The sequence below is a fragment of the Tupaia chinensis genome, unplaced genomic scaffold (assembly GCF_000334495.1).
Source record: "Tupaia chinensis unplaced genomic scaffold, TupChi_1.0 Scaffold145870_1, whole genome shotgun sequence".
Lineage (NCBI taxonomy): Eukaryota > Metazoa > Chordata > Mammalia > Scandentia > Tupaiidae > Tupaia > Tupaia belangeri.
Genome location: NW_006205727.1, coordinates 5,502,358 through 5,513,564, shown reverse-complemented (window position 1 = coordinate 5,513,564; position 11,207 = coordinate 5,502,358). Strand labels below are relative to the sequence as shown.

Sequence of the window (11,207 nt, the reverse complement as noted above, 5' to 3'; positions counted from 1 at the left end):
GAAAGTGAGAAGGCAAGCCGCCAGGTCTAGAACCCGAACCATGGTCAGCCTTGTGGGATTCCGGCACTCTTAACCACCATGCCACCTGCCAGCCTAGTACTTCTATTTTTTAATAGATGAAGCTCAGAGAAATTAAAATGCCATGCCTCTAAGCTAAAAAGATGATGGTGTCAGCATTCAGTCTGGCATAGGTCTGTCAGCTTCCACAGGTTAGGGTGGTGGGGCCATCAGGGCAGTCCCCGAGGCACCTCCAAGAGTCAGAGCTCACTCCATTGTGCCCTTCCCACCACCGGGCTGAAGGGAGCTTTGTTTCCACCATATCCTCTTTTTCGCTCTTCAAGTCCTAGCTGACTTTATGTCCCTGAAACCCAAAACATTTCATAACTGAGTTCTTTCTTCTGGCTTATTTTACACCTATCCTGGAAAGAGCGTAACTTGTTGTGTTTTTTGTTTTTTTTTTTGTTTAGTTTTGCTGTAGGGCACAAGTTCTCACCACAGACAAACAGTGGGGGAGGGAATGAGAAATCACCCCCAGGAGGATGTCCATACCACAATCCCTTCTCCTCCATTCTTCTCTCAGGGTTTTTGTCATGCACACACACATGCCTGGTGTGATTTTCAAGCCGCTGGGTCCTGGACTTGAACCACACAGTCAGCTATGTGTGATCTAGCCATTTTAACATCCACACCACCAGCTGGCCCACTTGTTTAATGTTTTTACAGATGTATGTTTTCACCCCAGTGTCAGCTCACCACTTGGTGCATAGTTGGGCCTCAGTTAGCGCGTGTTGAGTGAATGAATATTACCTCCCCATTTTGCTTCTTCATATGTATATATCTCCCACCAATCTAAAGATGAAGAAGGTCCTCCCAAACCTGATGTTGTCAGCATCATTCATTTGGAAGCATTTTTTGTCCTCTTCTGTCCTCTTTGTATCAATGTTAAAAAGTTAACTTGAATCTTCCTTGTCTTTTTAAAGTAAATCATTTACAAGCTCTGCTTCTTTATTTAATTTTCACATATTTCAGATGGATTGGAACACCTTTAGGTCAGGACTCCTTGGCACAGATCCAGAGTCCTACTGAGTAGTCCCAACCAGTCATGAGCAGAGGCAGTATGCAGAGTGGTTATGGCCATCCACTCCCGACTGGACTGCCCAGGTCAGAATACCAATTCTACCACTTGTGTGTGACTTTGAGCAAAGTATAGGGCTGCTCTGAGCCTCAGTTTCCTCATCTGAAAAATAAGGATAATAATAGCACCTGCCTTAAAGGTTTGTTACAAAGACTTAAATATACATGACCTGAGACCAGCAGATGGCATAATAGTTACGTTGCTGGACTCCCATGTAGTTGACTACAGTTTCAGGCAGCTTAAACCTCATGCCAGGCGCATATATGTACATGCCCAAAATCCTGAGAGGAATGTGGAGGAGAAGGGATTGTGTCGTGGCTATTCCTCCCACTTATTTCTCACTTTCTGTCTCTCTCTGTCTCTCTGGCAAGTGCATGTGCCTTATAGCAAAAATATCTCATAAAAAGAAAAAAGGTATATGTGTGTGTGTGTGTGTATGACTTAATATGCAAAAAGCACTTAGAATGCACCTGGTACATTGAAAAGAAAAACTCTACACATGCTATCTGTTATTAATAATTTTATCAAACTTTACCACCAAGATTTCTAGCTCCCAACACATCAGAAGTCACTTTACAAGGAGAGAGAAGCACACTTGTAGAGTCAGGCACCAATAAGAAGAGACAACACAGATTAACAGTTAGGGGGAGACTGAAAGCTGTGAAAATCAGCACGGAGCCCCAAAGTGTGGCAGGCTGGGCCATAGATGGCCACAGGTGTGGGGCAAACGGCTCCATGTGTTGCCGAAGTCATTGTCTTTTCCCGCAAAGCTCAGTAATTTTTCATAATGATGCTGCTGCATCACTGAGAAAAGATTATAGGATGCTACAGGTGTTCTGTTCCAAAGTATTCTGTCTTGAAAAGATGCTGATCACAATGATTTAAACAGCAGAGGGAAGCTGTGCTCAGTTACTTTTGGGCTGGCAGCCGTGTGGCCGTTCACAATGGCAGGTCGGCAATGTCAGCGTGCCTAGAGCAGAAGATGTGTCCCACGGTGCTAGGAAACGAGGTGAGAGAGTTAGGAGGAAGTCAAATCATGGGAGCTTTGGCTGTGTTTTGGACGGGGTAAGCTGGAGGAGCCGGAAAAAGCTTCCGGAGCAGGAGAATGACATCACAGACTCACAGGGGATCACGAAGTCCAGTAAGGCTGAGAAACATGCCGTGGACCCCTCGATGTGAGTGACAGACCTTCCTAGCTCCAGTCTCACCACCTCCTCTGCCCGCCCCCTCGTGAGCAAGAAAGACCAGACACCTAATCTTGGATTCCCCAGGCTAGGGCTTTGCACCCTCCCTTTCCTTGGAATGCTCCCTCCCTGCTGCTTCCTCTCCCACCCTGCTTGACCTCTTAGGGTCTGAGCAGACACCATCTAAGGGAGGAGAGTTGGCAGCTCTTGGGGCAGATGAGTCAACCACCTAGGCGTGGCCTCCTCTCAGCCCTCCTCTGGGAGGTCTGACTTACCTCAGCTGCGGAGAGAGTGCTCCCTCTCTTGCCATGGGCTTCCCTTTCCTCTGTGCCTGTGGCCCTGCTTGTCCACTCACCAACCACAGGCCCTCTCCCAATACCTTCTCCCATCCTCCCCAATCTGAGCGTCCTGAGCCAATGGGCCTTTCTCAAAGCCTGGAACCCACCCACTCTGGGATTCTGATTCCTTTCTCTGCTCTTGTGAAACTCCAGTTCTGTGGGCAGATGCCCTGGCAGCACCAGCACAGAGCAAGTAGCTACAGGCCGCGGGCCCCAGTGCCCACTCCTGCCGTCAGCACTGTGCAATCCCTGGCCAGGAGGTCTGTTCCCTCTCCCAGCCCTGCCCTCTGGGGCAGGTGCTCCACACAGAAGGCAGGCGCCGCCCCAGAAGCCCCTGCACAAAACTACAGGCAGTGTAGGGTCTCCCCATTCTCAGACACTCTGACTAGCAACTACAGAGAATGTCCTGGTTTAGAGCTGTGGAGCATCAAACTTCAGAGACGTCAGGAGGACTTGAAGACTTCCTTGGGCAGAAACTTCAAGACTGTACAAGCTGGAAGAGAGATTGTTTTGCAAAGAACCAAAGAGGAAAAAATCTTTCTACATGCATTAAAGTAGACCAGATGGGGACAAACAGATGGAGTAATGGCTATGTCGCTGTACTCCCACCTAGTCGAATGTGGTTCAAGTCCCAGACCCGGTGGCTTAAACTCTTGCTGGGCACATGTGCGTGCATGCCCAAGATCCTGAGAGGAGAATGGAGAGGGGATTGTTGCATGGCCATCCCTCTAGGGGGTGATTTCCCACTTTCTTTCTGTCTCTGTCTTTTCAGCAAGCCATGTGCCCTATAGCAAAAACCTGTCTTTAAAAAAAAAAAAAAAAAAAAGAGGAAATTTGGACACATGAATGGCCATGTGGAGAGGTTTTCCTCAGCATCTCCTGGCTTCTAACACTGAGTGTCCCCAGGTTACCCTGTCACCTTCTCTTGACTGTCATGTCTCGTTCAGGATCATAGTATGTGGAGGGCAGAGAACTGACACTTCATGAGCGTATGCTCTGTGTCAGGTTAGGGGAAGCATAGGACTATAGGGCAAGTCCTTTGCCCTTAAGTGACCCTCAGTCCTAGTGAAAGAGACCTTGAACTTCTGAGGCTCCCACTAGAGGCGTTTATTGAAATCTGTATTAACTGACTCTTACAGAGCAGAAGACAATTGGGTGCATCTTGCTCTCAAAACAGCTGATCCTGGGACCAGCAGTTAGCGTAACGGCTATATCCCTAGATTCCCATGTAGTTGACCGCGGTTCAAGTCCCAGACCCGGTGGCTTAAACTCACACTGGGCGCGTGTGCGTGCATGCCCAGATCCCAAGAGGAGAATGGAGGAGAAGGGATTGCAGCATGGCCATCCCCCCTGGGGGGTTATTTCTCGCTTTCTGTTTCTCTGTCTTTCTGGCAAACATATGCGCCCTATAGCAAAAACCTCTCCAAAAACAAATAAACAAAAAACAGCTGATCCTTTGAAGTAGGTATTATTGCTTCCCCACTCTCTCTCTCACACACACACACACACACACACACACACACACACACGTTCATACACACTCACACACATACTCATGCTTTATGGACAAAAGAACAAGAAAGGGACCTGAGAAGAGATGATGTGGCCCAAACCTTTCATTTAACAGAGTAACTAGAGAACCAAAGCCCAGGGAGTTGAATTATTTTGCCTAAGGTCCCACCGCTTGTTCTTGAGAACCTATACTCCCTAGTGCCCAAACTATCTTGTCTCTCAAATCCTCTTTTTCTTTCTCTCATGCACCTGCCTTTTCACCACAGAAAACCCGGTTTTCTTCCCTATAGTGGTATAATGGCGTTGGAGTGCCCCATGGCAAGAGGGCCCCCCAGGACCCCCCAGTGTGACAGGGCAGCACCTCCCATCTCGGGCCTTTAACAACTGGAGGAGGTTTCTGGAGGAGCTGTGGCAGGCCTTCCTGACTCCCCCTTCCTGCCCACAGTCATCCTGACGGATGAGGAGGTGCAGCGGAAACGGGAGATGATCCTGAAGCGGAAGGAGGAGGAGGCCTTGAAGGACAGCCTGCGGCCCAAGCTGTCCGAGGAGCAGCAGCGGATCATTGCCATCCTGCTGGATGCCCACCACAAGACCTATGACCCCACCTATGCTGACTTCACCCAGTTCCGGGTAGGTCTACCTGCTGGCCAGGAAGTTGAGACAAGCTAGTGGGGAACCCGAGTGTACCCACAGCATGAGGAGGGGTTCAGGGGTGAGGGGCATCCTGGCACAATGGGGAAAGGATGGAGGCTGCTCTGCTTCTCTGGCACTGGGAGGCCTCCCCCTCCTATAGGCCCTTCTTGATGCCATTCTATCAGAGATCAGGAACCATGGAGGGAGATGTCCCCCAAATGTGAGTCTCTCACACCCCATCTTTCCTTTCCAGGCACCTGTTCGTGGGGGCGAGAGTGAAGAGAGCCACCCCTCAAGGCCCAACTCGAGATACACATCCAGCTACTCCGGAGACTCCTCCTCCTCCTGCTCGGATCACTACACCACCTCTCCGGGTGAGCAGGACTTCACCACCGGCCCAGGGCTGCCCAAGGGAGGAGGTGAAGGCTCCTAATGTGAACAGCACGTACACACTGCACGCAACAGAGAGTTCTCAAAACAGCCCCCCTCTTCCAGAAAAGAGGCATCTTGCCCAAGGGCCAAAACCTGTCTTTAAAAAAAAAAAAAAAAAAAAGAGGAAATTTGGACACATGAATGGCCATGTGGAGAGGTTTTCCTCAGCATCTCCTGGCTTCTAACACTGAGTGTCCCCAGGTTACCCTGTCACCTTCTCTTGACTGTCATGTCTCGTTCAGGATCATAGTATGTGGAGGGCAGAGAACTGACACTTCATGAGCGTATGCTCTGTGTCAGGTTAGGGGAAGCCTAGGCCTATAGGGGAAGTCCTTTGCCCTTTCTGAGGCTCCCACTAGAGGCGTTTATTGAAATCTGTATTAACTGACTCTTACAGAGCAGAAGACAATTGGGTGCATCTTGCTCTCAAAACAGCTGATCCTGGGACCAGCAGTTAGCGTAACGGCTATATCCCTAGATTCCCATGTAGTTGACCGCGGTTCAAGTCCCAGACCCGGTGGCTTAAACTCACACCGGGCACGTGTGCGTGCATGCCCAGATCCCAAGAGGAGAATGGAGGAGAAGGGATTGCAGCATGGCCATCCCCCCTGGGGGGTTATTTCTCGCTTTCTGTTTCTCTGTCTTCCTGGCAAACATATGCGCCCTATAGCAAAAACCTCTCCAAAAACAAATAAACAAAAAACAGCTGATCCTTTGAAGTAGGTATTATTGCTTCCCCACTCTCTCTCACACACACACACACACACACACACACACACGTTCATACACACTCACACACATACTCATGCTTTATGGACAAAAGAACAAGAAAGGGACCTGAGAAGAGATGATGTGGCCCAAACCTTTCATTTAACAGAGTAACTAGAGAACCAAAGCCCAGGGAGTTGAATTATTTTGCCTAAGGTCCCACCGCTTGTTCTTGAGAACCTATACTCCCTAGTGCCCAAACTATCTTGTCTCTCAAATCCTCTTTTTCTTTCTCTCATGCACCTGCCTTTTCACCACAGAAAACCCGGTTTTCTTCCCTATAGTGGTATAATGGCGTTGGAGTGCCCCATGGCAAGAGGGCCCCCCAGGACCCCCCAGTGTGACAGGGCAGCACCTCCCATCTCGGGCCTTTAACAACTGGAGGAGGTTTCTGGAGGAGCTGTGGCAGGCCTTCCTGACTCCCCCTTCCTGCCCACAGTCATCCTGACGGATGAGGAGGTGCAGCGGAAACGGGAGATGATCCTGAAGCGGAAGGAGGAGGAGGCCTTGAAGGACAGCCTGCGGCCCAAGCTGTCCGAGGAGCAGCAGCGGATCATTGCCATCCTGCTGGATGCCCACCACAAGACCTATGACCCCACCTATGCTGACTTCACCCAGTTCCGGGTAGGTCTACCTGCTGGCCAGGAAGTTGAGACAAGCTAGTGGGGAACCCGAGTGTACCCACAGCATGAGGAGGGGTTCAGGGGTGAGGGGCATCCTGGCACAATGGGGAAAGGATGGAGGCTGCTCTGCTTCTCTGGCACTGGGAGGCCTCCCCCTCCTATAGGCCCTTCTTGATGCCATTCTATCAGAGATCAGGAACCATGGAGGGAGATGTCCCCCAAATGTGAGTCTCTCACACCCCATCTTTCCTTTCCAGGCACCTGTTCGTGGGGGCGAGAGTGAAGAGAGCCACCCCTCAAGGCCCAACTCGAGATACACATCCAGCTACTCCGGAGACTCCTCCTCCTCCTGCTCGGATCACTACACCACCTCTCCGGGTGAGCAGGACTTCACCACCGGCCCAGGGCTGCCCAAGGGAGGAGGTGAAGGCTCCTAATGTGAACAGCACGTACACACTGCACGCAACAGAGAGTTCTCAAAACAGCCCCCCTCTTCCAGAAAAGAGGCATCTTGCCCAAGGGCCCGTGCTGGGGAAGAGGCCAAGCGGGGGTCCCAGTTCTGCGGGGTGGGCCTTCTGTGTTCTTTCCTGTGAAATCAGGCGTCTGCATGTCTTCCTCTTGAGGGTCACTGGATTCTTTTAAGTGGCATTTTGATTTTGGGCTCTTCAGAAGGTAAAAATGGGAGTGGAAAGGAGAAAGTGTGAGTCCTCTTGCAGCCGATTTTCACCTAGGAGACCACTAAGGCTGTGGAGGACACGTCACCTCCAGCTCACCCAAGAGTCTAGGAGGTAGTGCGCTTTTCTTCTGGCTCTTACTCTTCATTATCCTGCCTATCCTCTCCCTGTTCTAGTCCTTCTTCCCACTTCTCGATCAGCTCTGGTGTCTTCTTGGTTACCCGCAGAGGGCAGGAATGAAAAAGCCCCTTCCCTCTGGGCAACTAGAACCCTCAGATACAGTTCTTCCAGACTCAGTGACAGGGCTGTGTCCAGATTCAGAATAGGTGGAAGGAACCCCAGTGCCAACTGGACAGCCAGTCATGTGTTCACACACCCAAAGTGACAGGAAGGAGGTGACCAGGGGCTAAGGAGGAGCACTTGCCATGCACACACTGACTGGCCTTTCCAGCTCCTCCTACTCTTCTTCCTGCTCTTTTCACTTGATGGTATATTCACTGTCAATCTGCACAAGCTACACAGCACTCATACTTTAGTGATTGATAGTAGTTCCACATCATTTAGGAGTTTTGATACTTTCTCATAGGCTAATTGATTCAAGGCATTTACCCCAACAATGGCATCTTCAGTATAGCATATATTTAGTTAAAAATTCGAACAAGTTGGGGCCAGTGGCATAGTGGGTAAGACACAGGACTTCCACCTGGCCAACTGAGGTTCAAGTTCCGGACCCAGTGGCTTTATTTTTTTACTTTTTTATTTTTTGGAGAGGTTTTCGCTATATGGCACGTGTGCTCGCCAGACAGACAGAGAGAGACATAGAGACAGAAAGCGAGAAATCACCCCCCAGGGGGGATGGTCACGCCGCAATCCCTTCTCCTCCATTCTCCTCTCAGGATCTTGGGCACGCACGCACACGTGCCCTGCGTGAGTTTTAAGCCACCGGGTCCAGGACACAAACTGCGGTCGACTACATGGGAGTCCAGCGACATAGCCATTACGCTAACTGCTGGTTCCCTGGACCCAGCGGCTTTAAACTCATGCTGAATGCATGTGCATGTGTGTCCAGAATCCCAGAAGGAGGGTAGAGAAGAAATTGCAATGTGGCCATCCCCCCAGGGAATGATTTCCCACTGTGTCTCTCTCCAGCAAGAGCATGCACCCTATAGCAAAATTTTATCAAAAAATAAAATTCAAACAAGTTAACATTTTTAATTAAAAAAATTGATCATGCAAAGGCCAACCACATAGAGCAGTGGTTACAGGAACCAGATCCCACGTGGCCAACAGTGATTCAAATTTCAGCTCTTGTGACTTGAAAAACACGCTGGGTAGGACCAGCAGTTAGTGTAATGGCTATGTTGCTGGACTCCCATGTAGTAAGCATCCCGGACCCGGTGGCTTAAAACTCACGCCGGGTGTGTGTGCATGCGTGCCCAAGATCCCGAGAGGAGAATTGAGGAGAGGGGACTGAGGCGTGGCCGTCCCCCTTGCGGGGTGATTTCTCGCTTTCTGTCTCTCTGTCTCTCTCTCTCTTTCTGGAGAGTGCATGCACCCTGTAGCAAAAAACTCTCCAAAAAAAAGAAAAAGAAAAACACGCTAGTCATGTATGTGTGCATACCCCAAATCCTGAGAGAACAGAGAAATTAAGGAGAAAGGATTGTGGCATGACCAAGGCCCATTGAGTGCTTTCTCTGTTTTACTCTCTGGTGAGTACACATGTTCTCTGGCAATTAAAAAAAAAAAAGAAAGAAAGAAAGGAAAGAAAAAAGAAAAAAATATTATACAAAAGTAGTACATGTTCATTTTAGAGATTTAGAAAATACAAGCTAAATTTTACACACACGCACTCTTTAATCTTATCTACCCCAAAATAATTACCATTAACACTGTACTGTGTCTCTTTCCTGCCTTTTTTTTTTCCTTTAAATTGTTTTCCTGGAGGTCAAGTGCATTCACCAGAGAGAGAAGAGACACACAGAGAGAGGGGGAGAAGAAACCCCCTCCCCATGAGGAATGGTGATGCTGCTATCCATTTCTCCCTTCTAACTTGATTTTGGGCACACACACACACACACACACACACTCAGTGTGTTTCTCAAGCCACTGGGTCTAGAACTCAAACCGCGTAGTCAGTCATATGGAATTCCGCTGCGTTAACTCCTGGGTCATAGAGTGGCCTACATTTTTTTATTTGTCAGTGTCTCTCTCACTATGTGTATGTGTTATATTCCATTTCTCCCTTCTAACTTGATTTTGGGCACACACACACACACACACACACACTCAGTGTGTTTCTCAAGCCACTGGGTCTAGAACTCAAACCGCGTAGTCAGTCATATGGAATTCCGCTGCGTTAACTCCTGGGTCATAGAGTGGCCTACATTTTTTTATTTGTCAGTGTCTCTCTCACTATGTGTATGTGTTATATTCAGAAATGGGGGGCTGGCAGGTGATATGGTGGTTAAAGGCACTGGACTTCCACATGACTGACCATGGGTCAAGTCCTGGACCTGGTGGCTTGCTTTCTCACTTTCCCTCTCTCTCTCCTCTCTCTCTCTCTCTTACTCTGTCCCTCTCTAGTGATATATATATATATATATATATATATGTATTCAGAAATGGAATTGTACTATCCAGACTAGAGATTTGCTTTTTTTCTCTTAATAGTATGTTGTAACATATTTCAATATCATCTAGTATACATCTAGAATATAATTTTTATTTTTCTTTAGTTTTTTTCCATAGCATGTGTGTGCTTGCTGGAGAGAAACAGAGAGAGAGAGAAAATGAGAAATCATCGCCCCAGGGGTATGGGCATGCCGCAATACATTATCCTCCATTTTCCTCTTAGGATTCTGGGCATGCACACACGTGTGCTCAGCATGATTTTCAAGGCACGAGGTCTAGGACTTCAGCCATGTGGGAAACTAGTGCCTTAACCACCATGTCACCTGCTAGCCCTAGAATATAACTGTGAAAGGTGTGTAACATTCCGAGTACAACAACATACATAAAGCCTCTACCATTTTGATATCTAAATGGTTTCTCAGCTTTTCAGTACAATAACAGTATGCTTGTGGCTAAATATTTACACTTGTTCCAAGTCGTTTCCTTAAAATGATTTCATGGAAGTGAGATTACCTGCCAAAGAGTGCACAAAATCGTAGGCTTTCGACCCCCTACTGTCAAATATCTTTATAGATAACCTGCACAAATGTACTACTGCTTTGGCATCCCAGCACTGCACAAGGATTACCTGTTTCTCTTCATCTTTACAAATATTGGTATCAACATTGGAACATTTGTTTCTAATTTGTAGGTAAAGAGTGTAGATGATCTACTTTGCAGTTCTTTGACCGTGAGTGAGGTTGGACATTTTTTCCCATGGATTGACTGGTCCCAAATTCATTTTCCTTCTAGATCGTTAGGAACAGCACCTTGTCTGCAAAGCTCTAGGCTTGAGGGAGTCTTGCTTTCCTGAGCATATCTGGCACTTTCCTTTTACCACCTCACACTGCTGACAGAAGAGTCCCAGAAGGATGTCTGGGGCTGGAGAGTGACCTTTGGTGGGCAGCCATCGCTGTGGGATTCCCAGCTAGTCCTGCTGCCAGGGTGCATGAGGTCCTCTCAGGGGCGGGCAAGGGGGTACCGGCCTGAGTATGTGTGTCTTAAATAGTTGCTTCTCTTTTTTCATCTTTCCTAGACATGATGGAGCCGTCCAGCTTCTCCACCCTAGACCTGAGGGAAGAAGACTCAGATGACCCTTCTGTAACCCTGGACCTCTCCCAGCTCTCCATGCTGCCCCACCTGGCTGACCTGGTCAGTTACAGCATCCAAAAGGTCATTGGCTTTGCCAAGATGATCCCAGGATTCAGGTGAGAAGATTCTACAGTATTCAGGGAAAG

General features: G+C 48.6%; 1 protein-coding gene across 1 annotated transcript in view; it reads left to right on the top strand.

Moving 5' to 3' along the window:
* The window catches only part of VDR (vitamin D receptor), a 67,395-nt gene that overhangs the window by 45,935 nt on the left and 10,253 nt on the right, over positions 1 to 11,207 (top strand). Inside the window, exons 5-7 of the mRNA XM_006168578.3 lie at positions 4,615 to 4,799; positions 5,056 to 5,176; positions 11,006 to 11,177. Of these exons, the coding sequence (XP_006168640.1) occupies positions 4,615 to 4,799; positions 5,056 to 5,176; positions 11,006 to 11,177 (478 nt within the window). The remainder of the gene's footprint in view (positions 1 to 4,614; positions 4,800 to 5,055; positions 5,177 to 11,005; positions 11,178 to 11,207) is intronic.